Here is a 19,695-nt window from a genome sequence, read left to right on the forward strand (position 1 = left end):
TTAATTCACATTTCAATTTAATATAGAATATTTCATATTTCCTAAATGTTTTCTTGAATTTTTTTCTAGGTTGGTAGATATTCAGAGATTATTGATTCCTGCCATGGATATGAGTTTACAGACATGCAAGATGCAAATAGGAAGAGTTAAAGGCTTCTCACCTCATTGTCATATTAGTATGGACTAGATGGATAACAGTCTTTTTAAATAAATATTATTTAGATTAGAAATGACATTATTTTACGTTTCAATCCCAGTTTCCTCTCCCTCCCATCCTCCCAAACTCCCCACAGAAGCCGCATCCCAACCCCCATCTACTCCCCAGAGAGGGTGAGGCCTTCCATGAAGGGTCATCAAAATATGTGAAGTCTTTTGGGACAGGGCCTAGGCCCTCTCCCGGGTATCTCGGCTAAGAAAGTATCCCCCCATGGGAAATGGTCTCCGGATGTCTACTGGTGCATTAGGGATACATCCTGGTTCCAATGCCAGAGGCCGCATAGATTTCCCAATGCTCCTAGCTCACACCCATGTTTGGAGGGTCCTGGTTTCATCCTCTGTTGGTTGTCACTTACCACATTCTCAGGTCATAGGTGTTTATGGGTTTTCCCAGTGTGGTTGTTAATGCCTTTATTCGACTCTCCTCTGTCTCTGTAGCTGGATTCCAGGAATTTGGCTCAGTGCTTAGCTGTTTTTCTCTGCTTCTGCTACCATCAGCTACTGAATGAAGGTTCTAGGATGGGATTTAAGGCAGTCATCATTCTTAATATAGGGGAAAGACATTTAAGGTAGCCAATCCACTACTGCTTAGGTTCCTAGTGGGGTCATCGTTTTGGATTTTCCTTTAGCATAGACTTCATAAAGTGAGGCCAACTTCCATACAGCTGCCACTCCTCACTATGTTCTAGGTGTCATATGATCAGACCTATGAAGATTGCAGTGGGACAGCTATGGAACTGATGGGGTGGTTCCCCTGAATGACTTTGGTCAACTGAAGATTTTATACTATGGCAGAAATCTGTCTAATCCTATGTGGCACATTGGTGTTCTTTAAGCAGTAAGCACCTGGAGCAGGGAGGATGGCTGAGAGGGTAATGCCCTTAACTGCAAGCCTAGTACTTAGGTTTGAAACCACAGCATGATAGATGTCACATGGAATGTCCAACCACTGTCATGGACACCTGTACAGAAAGAAATGGAGACCAGAGTATGTTTGGTATCTGTGGGGTCAGACAGATTGGTGTATAATGACAATTTTCAAATGTAAAACTCAAGAACTTAATACTAAATCCTGTGTTTTCCCTCATGATATGAATACACAAAATTCAGATAATTACACACACACCCCACACACAAAAAAAGAGAGAATGCAAAATATACAAAAGAGGCATTGTTCTATTTTATTTAGTTAGTATAGGCCAGGCAAAAATTATAGGATACTTCTAGTACTAGAAATATGTTAGGGAACTGACAAATGTCTCATCTTCTATGCTGAGAAATGACAATAAATATGACAACAGATGGAGAGATCCAGGAGTTACAAGCCACATTTTCAATGGCTTCCCGTTGTTTAGAGGCTATATGATTCTTCATGTGAAGATAGCACATCAATTCTGTAGCACAGCAAATCTCTGCTGAGGAAGGTCCATAGTTTAGTCTGATTTGTGGCAATGCCTCATATGCCGGTGATATGTGGACGACTGTCGGAAGTTACAGTTACATTTGGAGCAGGTGTAGGGCTTCTCTCCTGTATGGATTCTTTCATGAGCTAACAGATTAGTTTTATGGCTAAATGACCTTCCACATGTATTACAGGTAAAAGGTTTGAATGCCTGGTGTATCACCGAATGGACTTTCAGGTCTGATTGGTTAAAGAAGGACTTAGGACACCTTTTACACAAAAAGGACCTCTCCTTCTTGTGTCTCCTCTTGTGGGCTAAAAGCTGCGAGGGATATCTGAAAGTTCTGAGACATTCCACACATTGGTGTGTCTTTGGCACTCTGCTGCTTCTCTCTTGGACACTCTCACCTGTGTGGTCTGTCTCACAATTCTGAGAGTCTCCAGTCTTCTCTGCTCTGGTGATAATCCCTGGTTGTGGTTGCTCCACAGGAACCACAACCTCTGGTTGGTCCTTATCTTTGGGGACACTTACAGAAGATGATCCACAAATAGAAACTTGATGGTGCCTGGAGCATCTAAAATCCTGAGAGACTCCATCAGAATCACCTCTTTCCTCAGTCTCAGGACAATTATCTTTTTCGATAATTACAAGTGAGTCCATCTCATTTCCCGGACTCCTATCGCTGGTATTTACTTTACTGAGATTAAGAGGATTGTTGTAGCCATCTCCACTGTCTTCATGTCCTGTTGAAATAAGACATTCTATGAAAGAGTGCCCAAGAAGTAGTTCCCACCCACCTTCCCTCCTCTGTACCACTTCTTGACACTCACCTGTTGGCAATAACTTGTTTAGTGGGCTCTGCAATGTCGTCCTTTTATTCTCCTGTGTTGATGTTGATGTTGTTGAGGATTTTATTTCTTTCAGAAGATTGATGACCTCGTTTAACGACATGTGCCCAGGAAATAGTCCTTCCTCTCCTTGCATGGAGACATGAAACTGTGCACAAAGAAAGACGATCATAATCATTGAATCTGGAGATTAGAGAAAAGTAGCCCTCCCAATGATGGCATGGGATCACTGGAATTGGTGTTAGCTCATTTTTCTATGTCTCTCCTCTCTTATGGTGTTATCCTTACATGCAGTTACTGTTCTCTAAAGTAACTATTCTCACTGTATTTTCAAATGTTGAGGCATTTTTCTCAAGGAAAAGGTAAGATTAGATTTCTCTGGTGTCCAGCCATAACATTTCCTTCAAATGACTAGTGCATTGAATGATGAAAGATTAGGTTGGTCCAATCTGAAAAATGGGACCATACTTGTTAGTAAATTCTTCTGGTTGCAAGGATTGTCCCCATCTCACCCAATGTATGGCAAGTATAAGAAAACATGGTGTCTTAATGAGAAGTCACCACGGCGGGGTAGGACAAATCAACAAGGGTGTCTGGAGAGGGGAAGTGTCAACGGAGCCTGTGAAACCACCAAAGCCTTGATTGTGGCTCTGCCATGTCTTTTGTCAGTTGAAGTGAGTTGTCTGCTCTGACAAAGTCTTTCTGTTTAAAAACAACAACAAATGGTATGCTAGTGTTTCTTTGTATCTACTAAATCTGTAGCTAATAATTTTCAGTATGATATGCTACCCAGTATCTGTAGCTACTATTTTGTGCCCAGAACCTCTATATATTCTCTATATTCTTTCTCTGAGGGTGGCTGCTACTCTGGATGAAGCTCCTACTTTAGCATTAAGCTGCTGATTAGTCTTGTTAGATTCTTTCTGAAATCCATAGGGTATCTACAAAAAATATGCAATAGATGCCATTTTGATATCCTGACCTCAGTTTGCCAATTGTCGCTTTCTGCACTGATGCTGTTGACTCCTGCATTTTCACTCAGAAAGCTGAGGAGTTCCTTTCCCCCACTCTCAGCCAGTAGTCTGTCAGTGGTGCTTTTCTCTCCATATGTCAGTCACTTTGCTGTGTGTGGTGGGTCATTTTCCAATTTGAGATGCTCTAACTTGTGTTTGAAGTGTAACTAGAACCATCATTTTCCTAAAAAACCCTTGGCATCTTAGCTGTATTATTAAAGGGTCTTGGTTACTTATTGTAGAGTCATTAACACAATTTACCCCTAACTGAAACACTTGTAACACATACAAGGACTCCACATAGACACATGGTCTCTGCTGTTAAGAACATGACTGGATATCATGGAGGCATTTTACATGGAATACATTTCAATCATGAAATTATGAATTAAAATGAAATCAAAGGAGTGAAATGTTCAATAAAAAAGTATGAAATTATAATTAGTGTATTGATCAAGTACCTCAAGTAAACAGCAGGGTGAAATGGTGGATAATTTTAAGACAGCACTTGAAAAGCTTAGGAAGGTAACAGCCCTGACTTCTAGGCCCTAATTGGCATCATAGAACATACATCCCGTAACTGATGGAAGCAAATGCAGTGATCTACTGCCAGGCTTTGGGCTGAACTATGGAGGGACATTTTGAACAAGGGGGGTTAAGAGCATAATGTTGGAAACCATCGAGACAGCTGATGTGAACTAGCAAGTGCTCAGGGACAATGGACTCTCAATTGGTGAACCTGCTTGAGAATGAACAAAACTGTGCATGACACTTATTTGGCTTGATCTATTTGAGAGAGCAGTTTTAGAGGGAGCAATACATATCCCAGTACATAAACTGGCATTTGGAGTCAATTCCCTATTTGGGATACCTTGCTCAGCATTGTTGCAGAGGAGAGCACACTGTCCTTGTCTCTATTTGGTATGCCAGACTTTGTTGATTGCCCAAGGAAGGCCTTATCAACATGGAGGAGTGGAGGGCAGTGGGAAGAAGGCCAGTGGGAGAGAATGAAGTGGGAGGAACTGGAGATGCTATGTAAAATGAAAAATGCCTTTTATATTAAACAGGGTGGCAGGAGGAGTATAATTCCTGTGAGTCCCACACAAACCAGTCCTCCATAATCAAAACCTATCTCAAATGAAAAGAAGCCAATCAAAAACAATTAACAATCAAGCAAACACATCTAGAAATAAGCAAATTAAAAGGTTTAAAGCAATGAGAAGTGGTTTTAAGAATGACATTTAAACTGGTTTGCATTGGCAACATAGCAAACATCAATAGGTACAAAAAATGGAATAATCCCCTGTGTCTTATCAGACCACCGTGCTTTAATGTTTAAATTCAAAAACAACACAAATTGCAGAAAACCTGCTAACTCATGGAAATGGAACAACATGCAATTGTACCATTCCTGGGGTCATCGAAGAAATAAAGAAAGAAATTAAACAACTCCTAGAATTCAATGAAAATGAACATACAACATACCCAATTGTACAGGAGACTTTGAAAGCAGCCCTAAGAGGAAAGTTCATAGCTCTAAGTGCTCACATGAAGAAACTAGAGAATGGTCACACAGGGAGTTGACGTCAAAGCTGGAAGCTCTAGAACAAATGGAAGTAAATTCACCCTGGAAGAGTAGACCACAGGAAATAAGCAAACTGAGGGCAGATATCAATAAAGTCAAAACAAAGAAAACAATTCAAAGAATCAATGTAACAAAGAGTTGGTATGTGGAGAAAATCAACAAGATAGACAAACCTCTATCCAAACTAACCCAAAGGCAGAAAGAGAACATTAAAATTAACAAAATCAGAAATGAAAAGGAGGACATAACAATGGAAACTGAAGAATCCAGAGAATCTTCAGGTCATACTTTGAAAATCTGTACTCCACAAAATTGGAAAATTTAAAGGAAATGGACAATTTTCTGGACAGTTATCACTTACCAAATTTGAATCAAGAACAGATAAGCAACTTAAACAGACCTATAACTTCTAAGGAAATAGAAGCATTCATCAGAAGTCTCACAACCAAAAGGAGCCCAGGGCCAGATGGCATCAGTGCAGAATTCTACCAGAAAGTCAAAGAAGAGCTAATACCAATACTGCTCAAATTGTTCCACCCAATAGAGGCAAATAGTTCATTGCCAAACTCTTTTTATGTGGCTACAATTAACTTGGTACCTAATCTACACAAAGACACATCTAAAGAACAGAACTACAGACCAATATCCCTCATGAACATAGATGCAAAAAGTAATCAAATAATGGTACAGAACCAAGAAGACAATTCTCAATAGGGGGATCTAAAATGGCTGAAAGACACATAAGAAAGCATTCAGCATCCTTAGCCATCTGGGAAATGCAAATGAAAACAACTCTGAGATACCATTTACTCCTACAGAATGGCTGAAATCAAAAACACTAATGGTAGTTTATGCTGTAGAGGATGTGGAGAAAGGGGAACACTCCTCCACAGGTGGGAGTGCCAACATGTACAGCCACTTTGGAAATCAGTATGGTGATTCCTCAGGGAAATGGGTATAAGTCTACCACATAATCCACCAATTCCACTAATAGGCATACACCTATAAGAATCACATTCATACAACAAGAACATCTGTTCAACGATGTTCAATGCAGCATTATTTGTAATAGCTAGAAACTGGAAGCAGTCTAGATGCCCCTCAACTGAATAATGGATAAAGAAAATGTGGTCCATTTACACAATGGAGTACTACTCAGCAGAAAAAACAATGGAATCTTGAAATTTGCAACCAAATGGATGGAACTAGAAAAACCATTCTGAGCAAGGTAAACCAGTTCTAAAATACAGGCAAGGTATGTACTCACTCATATTTGGATTTTAGACATAGAATAAAGGATTGCCAGTCTCAGACCATGCTGCCAGAGAGAATGGTAGACAAGGAGGACCCTAAGAGAGACATACATGGACACCTGGAGCAGGGAAAAGGGACAAGATCTTCTGAGAAAATTTGGAGCATGTGGGAGCAGAGAGGGAACTAAGAGAATGAGAAGGGGAGAAGAGTGGTGAGGAAGACATGGTGGGCCTGGAGGTTGAGTTGGGGGAAGAACATAAGAGAGCAAGTTAAGATACAATATTAGTAGAGGGAGACATTATAGGTTTAAAGAGAATTCAGGTACTAGGGAAATGAGTGGAGAGCTACAAAGATGACACCAACTAACAATCTAAGCAACAGAGGAGAGGCTACCTTAAATGCTCTCTCCTGATAATGAGATTGGTGACTAACTTATGTGCCATCCTATGGCGTTCATTCAGCAGCTGGCAGAAGTATAACCAGACACCCACAGCTAAACACTGAACTGAACTGGAATCCAGTTGCAGAGAAGGAAGAGTGATGAGCAAATGGGTCCTTACCGGGCTGGTGAAACCCACAGAAACAGATGTTCTGAAGAAGGGTGGGCTCTTGGTCTCTAGACTGATAGCTGGGAAACCAGCATGGGACTCATCCAGACCCCCAGAATGTGAGCATCAGTGAGGAGACCTTGGAAATCTATGGGGCCTCTTGTCCTTGATCAGTACTTATCCCTATCATAGGAATGGACTTTGGGAGCCAATCCCTCATGGAGGGATATTCCCCGAGCTTAAACTCAAGAGGGTTGGCTTAGACCCTATCCCAAAGAGTATGACAGATTCTGAAGACCCCCATGGAAGGCCTCACCATCCTTGAGGAGAAAAAAGGGTATGGGATATGTAGGGTGTTATTTGGGGTGGCAGGGGAGGAGGGGATTGACAGTGAACTGAGACTGACATGTAAAATAATTTTCTTTCTAATAAAAATATGTTTGTATGGGAAGTTTCAAGAATTTCAGTGGTTGGCAATTTCTGGCAATTATTGATGACCTAGACATTGAAATAATATTTGATGAAATTACATCTACATGAAGACTTTTAGTTAAAAAACCCTGCGTTGCAGCACCATAACTCATAAAGCCATTACTTGTTGGTTTATCTATGTTCATTATGTAATTCAGAACGATTTCATCATCATAAATCATGGTATACCGTCATGAAAATTCTTTTTTATAAACAGGGAATCTTAATAGAATGTAGTAGACATTTTAGGAAACCATTAGCTCACTAGGATCCCTCATTTCTGCCTTCCGGGTTCTGGGATCACAAGAATGTACTCACAGCCATAATTTTGTATGTGTGCTGAGATTCCAAGTCAGTTCCCATGATTCAAATGTAAGCACCTCCCTAATCCAGCCATCTTAAAATCCCAGTGTATCTCTTCTAAACCCCCAAGGGATTTTGTCAAGTGTTTCTCCCAGTCTTTCTGCCACCATTTAAATTAATTAAATATAATTATTAAATTTATACAATCCAAGGGCATGTTTCTGTTTCATTCCCATGAATGTAGAGTAGTAGAAAAACTCCATTTTAACTAGTTTGGTGTCGTCTTACAGCCTAACCCTCAAAATATCTACAGCTTCCTAGTTTTCCCAACATGCAAATGATTGTCTTGACTCCTGACTTAATCATCTCTCACTCCAGGTACTCACCATTTTAGGAGGCTCCACACACTCATCTGTCAAAGTCTCCATGAATTTCACCATGTTTCTTCCACTAGACTCCCACTTGTCTTTCATGGCCAACTTGTCCTTGTAGTGCCCAGTTTTAAAAAATTGCTCCATGACCAATTGAGAAATCATCTGTTCCTTGGTTTGTTTTTCTGGCTGCAACCAGGAGGTGAACATTTCCCAAAGATATTGTAACTCCTGCTTTGCACAGGAGCCATTGCCAATTGGGAGAATGTTCACCTCGGAAACTGGGAAATTAGAGTTGTCTTCTCTGAACTGCACGGGTGAAGCCCGTGCTGGGATGAACTCCGTTTTCTCTGATCCACAGTCATTTTCTGGTGACCTGGTCTCAAGTGATTCTCTCTGCAATGAAGCCATTCTACTGGGAATCCTCAGGAGAATTCAACTATAGTATTGAAATATCTGTCTTATGATAGGAAGATCTGTAAAAGCAATGTGTGGATGTGTTAGAGCTAAAAATTAAAAGGATATACATAAATAAATCAAAAGGCAAGTAATAGCCTTGTCAATAATGGCTCCTGTTTCAGTTAGGGTTTACTGTTGCAGTGTTAAGCAATAATCATAACCATGACAACTCTTATAAAGGATATATTTCACTGTGGTGGCTCACTTACAGTTCACAACTTCTGTCTATAATGGAAAGGATTATGGAAACATGAAGGCAGAGGTGGTGCTGGAGCTGAGACTGCTACATCTTTTTGTTGTTGTTCTCCCAATATTTCTTTTATGTTAAACCCATCTTTTCTCATTTTACATACCAATCCCAGTAACCACTTCATCCCCTCCTGCTGTTCCCCTCATATACATCCAATGCCAAGTCCCCATCCACTCTTCAGAGAAGGTAAGTTTTCCCAAGTGAGTGAAGCAAGTCTTGCACATCTGTGGCCCCTGACAGTGGGACCAGGATTTATCCATAGTGCTTGAACTTGCTTTTTAGAGACTCAAAAATACTGCTAAATCTTACAGGCAATTGGAAATAAACTGATCCCTCAGTATATGAAACCTAAAATTCATCCCCACAATGAACGTCTTCATGCCCAAGGTGTGGTCCAGATTAAGGGTGTTCCCTCCAGCCTCAAGGTCTGGATTAAAGGTGTGTGTCATGCTGTCTTCTCTAACAAGGCCTTGCCTCCCAACAGTGATACTTCCTATGATATTATGGAGACCCAATACAGTCAAACTACCAGAGTTTCATCATTTCCACACACAAAATACTTAATCATAGTCCTACACAATTTACTCAACAGACAAGAAACATGAGAATATGTCATTACAACAATACAGGATTCATCAGGGTGAAAAAATCCAGGATTGAGGATGGGAAGACCTGAAATAAGAAACCCCATGGTGTGAGGTATGTCAAGGGTATATGTTCACCCCTTTAAATTGTGAAGATTTTGTTTCTGCAGCTCAATTTTTTTTTGGTTTTTCGAGACAGGGTTTCTTTTTTTTTTTTTTAATTTTATTTTATTTTATTAGTTCTAGTTAGGGAACAAGCTTATTTCAAGTCCCTTCTCCCTCTCCCTCCCCTCACCCCCAAACTTTCTCCCCCACCCCCAGCCCATCCCCCCAACCCCATCCACCCACTACTCCCCAGGCAGGGTAGGGCCCTCAACGGGAGCTCAGCAAAGTCCACCAAGTCTTCCTATGCTGATCCTGGGCCCTTCCCCATGTGTCCAGGGCCAGAGTGTAACCCTTCATATGGGATGGGCTCTCAAAGTCCCTTTTTGCACCAGGGAAAAATACTAATCCACTACCAGAGGCTCCCTGGAGTGCAGAGGCCTCCTTATTGACATCTATGTTCTGGGGTCTGGATCAGTCTTGTACAGGCCTCCTGGACAGCATCTGGGGTCGATGTGCTCTCCCTTGTTCAGGCCAACAGTTCCTGTGGGTTTCTCCATCCTAGTACAGACCCCTTCGTTCTTCATTCCTCCCTCTCTTCAACTAAATTCCCGATTTCGGCTCATTGTATATCTGTGGATGTCTGTCTCTGTTTCCATCAGCCACTGGGTGAGGGCTCTAGGATGGCATAAAGAGAAGTCATCAATCTCATTTTAGGGGGAGGGTTTTTAGGTTATCCTCTCCACCATTGCCTGGATTGTCAGATCGTGTCATCCTTGTAGGTCTCTGGAGATCTCCCTGGTTCCTGATCCCTTCTCGGGCCTACAGTGGCTCCCTCTGATATCGTTTCTCTCATCTTGCTCTCTTTCCTCTATTCTTCCCCCAACTCAATGTTTCTGCCCCTCCATTTCCTCTCCTCTTCTCCTCTTCTCTTGCTCTTATTGTAGCAGCTCCTTCCCCCCCCCACCCTCATGCCCCCAATTAGTTCGGGAGTTCATGCCATTTCCATTCCTGGGGACCATTTAACCCTTAGAGTCCTTCATGTTTCCTAGTTTCTTTGGTGAAGAGCATTATATACTGGTAGTCTTTTGTTCTATGTCTAAAATTCATATATCAGTGAGTACATACCTTGCTTGTCTTTTTGTGACTGGGTTACCTCACTCAGGATGGTTTCCTCTAGTTCCATCCATTTGCCTGCGAATTTCAAGATTCCATTGCTTTTTTCTGCTGAGTAGTACTCCATTGTATAAATGTACCACATTTTCTCAATCCATTCTTCAATAGAGGGGCATCTAGGTTGTTTCCAGGTTCTGGCTATTACAAACAATGCTGCTATGAACATGGTTGAACATATGTCCTTGTTGTAAGTACATGCCCTATTTGGGTATATACCCAAGAGAGGAATGGCTGGATCTTGAGGTACACTGATTCCCATTTTTCTGAGCAACCGCCATACTGATTTCCAGAGTGGTCTTACAAGATCGCACTCCCACCAGCAATGGAGGAGTGTTCCTTTTTCTCCACATCCTCTCCAGCATAGATTGTCATTGGTGTTTTTTATTTTAGCCATTCTGACAGGCGTGAGATGGTATCTCAGAGTTGTTTTGAGTTGCATTTCTCTGATGGCCAATGATTTTGAGCACTTTTTTAAGTGTCTTTCAGCCATTTCAGATTCCTCTGTTGAGAATTCCCTATTTAGTTCTGCACCCCACTTTTTAATTTCGTTGTTTGGTGTTTTGGTGGCTAGCTTCTTGAGCTCCTTATATATTTTGGAAATCAGTCCTCTGTCAGATGTGGGATCGGTGAAGATCTTTTCCCATTCTGTGGGTGGTCGTTTTATCCTACTGACTGTTTCCTTTGCCTTGCAGAAGCTTCTCAGTTTCAGGAGGTCCCATTTATTAATTGCAGACCTCAATGTCTGTGCTTCTGGCGTAATGTTCAGGAAGTGGTCTCCTGTGCCAATTTGTTCAAGGGTAGTTCCCACTTTCTCTTCTAGAAGATTCAGTGTGGTTGGATTTATGCTGAGATCTTTGATCCATTTGCACTTAAGTTTTGTGCATGGTGACAGGTATGGATCTATCTGTAATTTTCTGCATGTCCGAATCCAATTGTACCAGCACCATTTGTTGAAGATGCTGTCTTTTTTCCATTGTATAGATTTAGCACCTTTGTCAAAAATAAGGTATCCATAGGTGCGTGGGTCGATATCAGGGTTTTCAATTCGATTCCATTGGTCTATCAGTCTATTTTTGTGCCAATACCAAGCTGTTTTCAGAACTATGGCTCTATAGTAGAGCTTGAAGTCGGGGATGGTGATGCCTCCAGAAGATCCTTTATTGTAAAGAGTTGTTTTGGCTATCCTGGGCTTTTTATTTTTCCATATAAAGTTGAGTATTGTTCTTTCAATGTCTGTGAAAAACTGTGTTGGGATTTTGATGGGGATTGCATTGAATCTGTAGATTGCTTTTGGCAGGATTGCCATTTTTACTATGTTAATTCTACCTATCCATGAGCATGGGAGATCTTTCCATTTTCTGGTATCTTCTTTAATTTCTTTCTTTAAAGTCTCAAAGTTCTTATTGTACAGGTCTTTCACTTTTTTGGTTAGTGTTACCCCCAGGTATTTTATGTTGCTTGTGGATATTGTGAAAGGTGATGTTTCCCTGATTTCTTTCTCATTGGATTTATCATCTGTGTATAGTAGGGCTACTGATTTTTTTGAGTTAATTTTGTATCCTGCTACCTTGCTGAAGGTGTTTATCAGCCGTAGGAGTTCCCTGGTAGAGTTTTTCGGGTCACTAATGTAGACTATCATGTCGTCTGCAAATAGTGAAAGTTTTACTTCATCCTTTCCAATTTGTATCCCTTTGATCCCCTTTTCTTGTCTTATTGCTATAGCCAGAACTTCAAGTACAATATTGAAGAGATATGGAGAGAGTGGACAGCCTTGTCTTGTTCCTGATTTTAGAGGAAACGCTTTGAGTTTCTCTCCATTTACTTTGATGTTGGCTATTGGTTTGGTATATATTGCCTTGATCATGTTTAGATATGTTCCTGTTATTCCTGTTCTCTCCAAGATCTTTATCATGAAGGGATGTTGGATTTTGTCAAAGGCTTTTTCAGCATCTAGTGAGATGATCATGTGGTTTTTCTTTTTAAGTTTGTTTATATAGTGGATTACATTGATGGATTTTCGTATGTTGAACCATCCTTGCATCCCTGGGATAAAGCCTACTTGATCATGGTGGATGATTTTTCTGATATGTTCTTGTATTCGGTTGGCCAATATTTTGTTGAGTATTTTAGCATCGATGTTCATGAGGGATATCGGTCTGTAGTTCTCTTTCTTAGTCATATCTTTGTGAGGCTTGGGTATCAAAGTGATTGTAGCCTCATAGAAAGAGTTTGGCAATATCCCATCTGCTTCTATTGTGTGGAACAGTTTGAGGAGTACTGGAATTAGCTCTTGTTTGAATTTCTGGTAGAATTCTGCAGTGAAGCCATCTGGCCCTGGGCTTTTTTTGGTTGGGAGGCTTTTGATTACTGCTTCTATCTCATTAGGGGTTATAGTTCGATTTAAACTGTCTATCTGATCTTGATTTAATTTTGGTAAGTGATATTTATCCAGAAAGTTGTCCATTTCCTTTAGGTTTTCCAATTTTGTGGAATACAGGTTTTCAAAGTATGACCTAAAGATTCTCTGGATTTCCTCAGTGTCCGTTGTTATGTCTCCCTTTTCATTTCTGATTTTGTTAATTAGCATGCTCTCTCTCTGCCTTTTGGTTAGTTTGGCTAGAGGCTTGTCTATCTTGTTGATCTTCTCAAAGAACCAACTCTTTGTTTCATTGATTCTTTGTACTGTTTTCCTAGTTTCTACTTTGTTGATTTCGGCTCTCAGGTTGATTATTTCCTGGCGTCTACTCCTCCTTGGTGAGTTTGCTTCCTCTTGCTCTAAAGCTTTCAGTTGTTCTGTCAATTCTCTAATGTGACTTTCCTCCAGTTTCTTCATGTGAGCACTTAGTGCTATGAACTTCCCTCTTAGCACTGCTTTCAGGGTGTCCCATAAGTTCGGGTATGTTGTGTCTACATTCTCATTAAATTCTAGAAAGTCTTTGATTTCTTTTTTTATTTCTTCCTCAACCAAGGAATGGTGCAATTGGGAGTTATTCATTTTCCACGTAAATGTAGGTTTTCTGCAATTCGTATTGCTGTTGAATTCTAGCTTTAATGCATGGTGGTCTGATAAGATACAGGGGGTTATTTCAATACTTTTGTACCTGTGGAGGTTTGCTTTGCTGCCAACTATGTGGTCAATTTTTGAGAAGGTTCCATGTGGCGCTGAGAAGAAGGTATATTCTTTTGTGTTTGGATGGAATGTTCTATAGATATCTGTTAAACCCAGTTGTGTCATAACTTCTTTCAGATCCTTTGTTTCTTTGTTAAGTTTCTGTCTAGTAGTTCTGTCCAGTGGTATAAGGGGGGTGTTGAAGTCTCCTACTATAAGTGTGTGTGGTTTTATGTGTGGTTTGAGCTTTAGTAATGTTTCTTTTACAAAAGTGGATGCTTTTGTATTAGGGGCATAGATGTTCAGGATTGAGACTTCGTCTTGATGGACTTTTCCTGTGATGAGTATGAAATGCCCTTCTTTATCTCTTTTGATTGCTTTCAGTTTAAAGTCTAATTTGTTAGATATTAGTATTGCTACCCCAGCTTGTTTCTTGAGCCCATTTGATTGGAAAATCTTTTCCCATCCTTTTACTCTGAGGTATCGCCTGTCTTTGAATTTGAGGTGTGTTTCTTGTAAACAGCAGAAGGATGGATTCTGTCTTCGTATCCATTCTGTTAGCCTGTATCTTTTTATGGGTAAGTTAAGACCATTGACATTCAGGGATATTAACGTCCATTGTTCATTGGTTCTTCTTAGTTTTGGATTTATTGTTGGTGGTATCATTGCGTGTGGATTTTGCCCTTCTGTTTCTTTTTGTGTTTGGTGAAATTCGATTAACTACTGACAGTGTTTTTGTGAGTGTAGTTATGTTCGTTGGGTTGGAGTTTTCCTTCCAGAGCCTTCTGTAGTGCTGGATTTGTTGATATGTATTGTTTAAATCTGTTTTTGTCGTGGAATATCTTGTTTTCTCCATCTATAGTGATTGAAAGTTTTGCTGGGTACAGTAGTCTGGGTTGACATCCATGCTCCCTTAGTGCTTGTAGGGTATCTATCCAAGACCTTCTGGCTTTCAGAGTTTCCATTGAGAAGTCGGGTGTGATTCTGATTGGTTTGCCTTTATATGTTACTTGGCCTTTTTCCTTTGCTGCTCTTAATATTTTCTCTTTATTCTGTAGATTTGGTGTTTTGATTATTATGTGTCGGGGGACTTCTTTTTGTGGTCCAGTCTGTTTGGTGTCCTGTAAGCTTCTTGTACTTTCATAGGCATATCCTTCTGTAGGTTGGGGAAGTTTTCTTCTATGATTTTGTTGAATATGTTTTCTGTACCTTTGAGCAGTATTTCTTCACCTTCTTCTACACCTATTATTCTTAGGTTTGGCCTTTTTACGGTGTCCCATATTTCCTGGATATTTTGTGTTAGGGTTTTGTTGGACTTGAGGTTCTCTTTGGTGGATGAATGTATATCCTCTAGCGAGTCTTCAGTGGCTGAGATTCTCTCTTCCATCTCTTGAATCCTGTTGGATACACTTACATCTTTAGTTCCTGATCGTTTATCCAACCTTTCCATTTCCAACATGGTCTCATTCTGTGTTTTCTTTATTGTGTGTATTTCAGCTTTCATGTTTTGAACTATTTCAAGAGCTTCCTTCACTTGCTTGGATGTTTTTTCTTGGCTTTCTTTGGATTCTTTAAGAGATTTATTTATTTCTTGAATTTTTTGGTTTGTCTTTTCCTCCAATTCATTTAATTTTTTGTTTGTTTTCTCTTCTATTTCTTTAAGGGATTTTCTTGTTTCCTCTTTAAAGGTCTCTATCAACTTGCTGAGATAATTTTTGAGGTCCATCTCATCTTCATGCTCTGTGTTGGGCTTTTCAGCTCTTGCCGGAGTGGAGTCCCTAGGTTCTGGTGGTGTCATGTTGGTCTTTGTGTTGTTGAGTGAAATCTTATTCTGTCTTCTCCCCATATCCTTTTAGTGGGTGCGGGTGGGTTCTCTCTATCTCCTCTTGTGGCCCAGTGGTGTGTGGGGGCTAGGAATTCGATGTCCACAACTCTAGATGATCTCGACGCTCCTGGTGGTCTCCTCGCTAGTTCCTAGTTTCTGGGTCGTTCGGCGGAATGGAAGAGTGGGGTGCTACCAGATTTGGGGCACAGGGAGCTCCTCCCTGCCTGGGCTTGTCTGGCCCAAGCCGGCAGGCTCAGGAGGGGGTGGTGGGATGGGGGTGGTGGGGTGTTCTGGCCTGGAGTCGGGAGCGGGCAGGAGCTCACTCACCTAGTTCCAGGTCAGTCTGCGGCGGCGGAATGTAAGAATGGGGTGCTAGCAGATTGGTGGGGCAGGGGGCTCCTCCCTCTCTGGGCGTGTCTGGCCCAAGCCGGCAGGCTCAGGAGGGGGTGGTGGGATGGGGGTGGTGGGGTGTTCTGGTCTGGGGTCGGGAGCGGGCAGGAGCTCACTCACCTAGTTCCAGGTCAGTCTGCGAAGGCGGAATGTTAGAATGGGGTGCTAGCAGATTGGTGGGGCAGGGGGCTCCTCCCTCTCTGGGCGTGTCTGGCCCAAGCCGGCAGGCTCAGGAGGGGGTGGTGGGATGGGGGTGGTGGGGTGTTCTGGCCTGGAGTCGGGAGCAGGCAGGAGCTCACTCACCTAGTTCCAGGTCAGTCTGCGGCGGCGGAATGTAAGAATGGGGTGCTAGCAGATTGGTGGGGCAGGGGGCTCCTCCCTCTCTGGGCGTGTCTGGCCCAAGCCGGCAGGCTCAGGCGGGGGTGGTGGGATGGGGGTGGTGGGGTGTTCTGGTCTGGGGTCGGGAGCGGGCAGGAGCTCACTCACCTAGTTCCAGGTCAGTCTGCGGCGGCGGAATCTATATTGTATATTTTAACAAATTAAATCATTTGTCATCTGAAGAAGTATTTGGCTGAATATATTTTTTTTCATGAGAATATTAAACATACCAATGAGTGTCACTATTCACTGCCTTCCTGAGAATTTCAAGGGATACCTTCAACCTAAAATTAGAATTGTTAGAGAAAGTCAGTGGCCTTAAATCCCTGCACACACCTTTAATCTAGGCACACACCTTTAATCCCTGCACAGAACTTTCCTCAGAATACTAAGTAAACATATGCAGATGGATCTTTGTGAGCTTGAAACAAGCCTAGACTGCATAGTGAGTTCCTGTAGCTTACTCTAAAGAGACAGAAAGTCTCTTTAGAGACTTAAAACAACAGTAAGCAGAAAAAGAAAACAGTCTCTTGAAGTAGTGATGTAGCCCTGTAACCCCAATATTGCAGATTAGAAGCCGTAATATTAGAGTGCAGGGTCATGCACAATTATTTGATGAGTTTGGGTGGATACTTGGCTGTCAGAAATCCAGTTTTACCAAAAACCCACAAATTTAAAAACCTTTCTGAGCCAGGTGTTGGTGGCACATGCCTTTAATCCCAACACTTGGGAGGCAGAGGCAGGTGGACCTCTGTGAGTTCGAGGCCAGCCTGGTCTGTAGAGGGAGTGCCAGGATAGGCTGTCTCGAAAAACCAAATAAAAAAAAGAGAGAGAGAGAGAAACATTTGGGCCCTGCATTGCGGGCACACGCCTTTAATCCCAGCACTCAGGAGGCAGAGGCAGGCGGGTCTCTGTGAGTTCGAGACAACCCTGGTCTACAAGAGCTAGTTCCAGTACATCCTCCAAAGCCACAGAGAAACCCTGTCTTGAAAAACAAAACAAATAAATAAATAAATAAATAAATGAGTAAAAATAGAAAAAAACCATTCTGAGCTGGGCGGCAGTAGAACACGCCTTTAATCAGGGCACTTGCAAGGCAGAAGCAAGTGGATCTCTCTGAGTTCTAGACCACCATGATCTACAATAGCTAGTTCAAAGACATCCTCCAAAGCCACAGAGAAACCCTGTCTCGAAAAAACCAAAAATAAAAAAAATATATATATAAACAAGCAAGCTAAGAGTGGGCCTGTTTCCAACTGCCTCTTTTGCCCTGCTGGGAGCCAGCCGAAGCCTGGTGACTTAGCACAGGGTATCCCATCCGAGCAGGTCCAGCCCACCCAGAGACTGCTTGCATCCTAGTCCCCTTCTCTGCCCACAGGTCTAGGTGAGAGTGGACCTGTTTTGTGCCCTCCTCTGGTGCCCTCCTCATAGCCAGCTAAGGCCTGTGGACTGAGCACAAGTGATGCCATCCCAGCAGATCCTAGCCCAACCCAGAGACTGCCAAGGCTCAGCTTATAGTCCAGCCTCCATAAAAGGGAAGAGGAGAGGCATCAGAATATTAGACCTACTAGCTACCACCCGAAAGGACATTGGTCTCTTAACCACGAAGAGATGGAATGACTCCTTCTACACACACTGGAAGAAACGATGGCAAGAAGACAATATAAAAACACATTCAAAAACAGGAAAACCTATGGTACAATCAGAGTCTAGGGACTCCACAACAGCAAGACCGGAACATCCCAATGCAGATGAAGCAGAAGAGAATGACCTTAAAAACAACTTCATGAGAAAGATAGAGGTCCACAAAGAGGATATGCAAGAAAACCTTAAAAATATTGAAGAAAAAACAAACCAAAATATAAAAAAATCAACAAATCTCTTAAAGAAAGCCATGAAAAAACAATCAAACCAATGAAGGTAACAATTCAAGACCTCGAAACTGAAATAGACATAATAAAGAAAACACAAACGGAGGGAATGTTGGAAATAGAAAAGCTGGGTAAACAATCAGGATTTTCCTTTGTTAAACAATCTCTGTATCATTGGGATGAAGCCTAGTTAATTATGGTGGCTGATTTTTCTGATGTGTTTGTAGATTCAATTTGCCAGTATTTTCTTGAGTATTTTTGCATCAACGTTCATGACGGAGATTGGTATGTAGTTCTGTTTTCTTAGTTGTGTCTTTGTGTGGCTTGGTTACCTAGGTAATTGTAGCCTTGTAAAAAGAGTTTGGCAATGATCTTTCTGTTCACATTGCTTTTTTTGGGAGGGGGTGTTGGTTGGTTTTTCGAGACAGGGTTTCTCTGTGGCTTTAAAACCTGACCTGGAAATAGCTCTTGTACACCAGGCTGGTCTCAAACTCACAGAGATCTACCTGCCTCTGCCTCTGAAGTGCTGGGATTAAAGGCATGCTCCAACAACGCCGGGCAAAACAAGGTCATTTCTTTTGAGTGGAGGTTGTTTCTAATCAAATAAACAAAAAAGAACAATTTAAAAACATGAGGAAAGAAACTGACCATATGTTCAAGGTACTCTGCCTTAAAGATTGAGACTGTGTCTCAAAATAGCCCCCCCTAAATTAAGCTTTGAAGGAAAAATTCTTTTAAATATGTTGAGTAACATGGTAACATGATGAGACAAAACTATAAAGAGGGAGAGGGCGAGAGAGACATAGCTATGTCCTGCAAATAATTGAGGATCCACATAGCAAAATATATCTGCCACGAGGACAAGCTTCCAGATGAACAGGGCTTAAGGGAGAGTGTACAGCCTATCTTGGACTATTCTACCTAAGGTGGCAAAACTTATGTCTCTGAGTCTGAGGAGAGGGAGGGAAAACAGCTACAATTAAGCCCTGGATTTCAATGTTACTGTCTGTGAATCCTGACAAATAAAAGAGTCATGCAATTTTTGCTCATTGGCAGGTCAATGTGACATTCCAAGGCTGGGATTAACAGTATTTTTTCATGATTCTGTTTTATTGGTTACTGAAGAAATGATTTGTGATGCCTGAACATATTATTCCCATTTGTTCAAAGTTGTTCCTCTGGAAGGAGATGATTATTAAGTGAGAACAGAGAGCAATGGAGAGAGAAAGCTATGTGTTGAGAGAGATGTATGAAAGAGAGAAAAGGAGACATCTGCAGAGAAATCCGGAGACATGTGCACAGAGACCTGAGAAAGGGAAGTGATGAGTGTGGTGTAGGCGAGATGTAGCTGATGTGTAGGAAAAGTTCAAGAGAGGAGAAAAGTGAGGAAGATGTAATAAATGAAAGAAAAGTATGACGTGATGTAGCTAAGTGTGTAGAGAGATATAACAGATGTAGGTGTATAAAAGCGAGACATGAATGTCAGAGAGATAGATGTGAGGACAGAGATGTGGCTGTGTGGTGAAAGCTGCAACTGTG

At 41.6% G+C, this 19,695-nt stretch overlaps 1 protein-coding gene across 1 annotated transcript; it reads right to left on the minus strand.

Annotated features, from left to right (window-relative positions):
• Positions 1-1,649: 1,649 nt before the first annotated feature.
• Positions 1,650-8,423, minus strand: LOC118239784 (zinc finger and SCAN domain-containing protein 4-like). The gene is made up of 3 exons (XM_035453718.1): positions 8,028-8,423; positions 2,450-2,615; positions 1,650-2,362 (listed from the first exon to the last, which is right to left on the minus strand). The coding sequence occupies exons 1-3, from the start codon at positions 8,421-8,423 to the stop codon at positions 1,650-1,652; spliced, it is 1,275 nt and encodes a 424-aa protein (XP_035309609.1).
• Positions 8,424-19,695: the final 11,272 nt, after the last annotated feature.

The sequence above is a fragment of the Cricetulus griseus genome, unplaced genomic scaffold (assembly GCF_003668045.3).
Source record: "Cricetulus griseus strain 17A/GY unplaced genomic scaffold, alternate assembly CriGri-PICRH-1.0 unplaced_scaffold_14, whole genome shotgun sequence".
In the NCBI taxonomy this organism is placed as follows: domain Eukaryota; kingdom Metazoa; phylum Chordata; class Mammalia; order Rodentia; family Cricetidae; genus Cricetulus; species Cricetulus griseus.

Bases quoted from the DNA above. Each gene is read 5' to 3' on its own strand.
- LOC118239784 (XM_035453718.1), bottom strand. From the start codon at position 8,423: ATGGCTTCATTGCAGAGAGAATCACTTGAGACCAGGTCACCAGAAAAT. The intron at 2,616-8,027 runs GTGAGTACCTGG...CTTTGTGCACAG, and splicing joins GTGTGGAGCCTCCTAAAATG to TTTCATGTCTCCATGCAAGG. The intron at 2,363-2,449 runs GTGAGTGTCAAG...TTATTTCAACAG, and splicing joins AAACAAGTTATTGCCAACAG to GACATGAAGACAGTGGAGAT.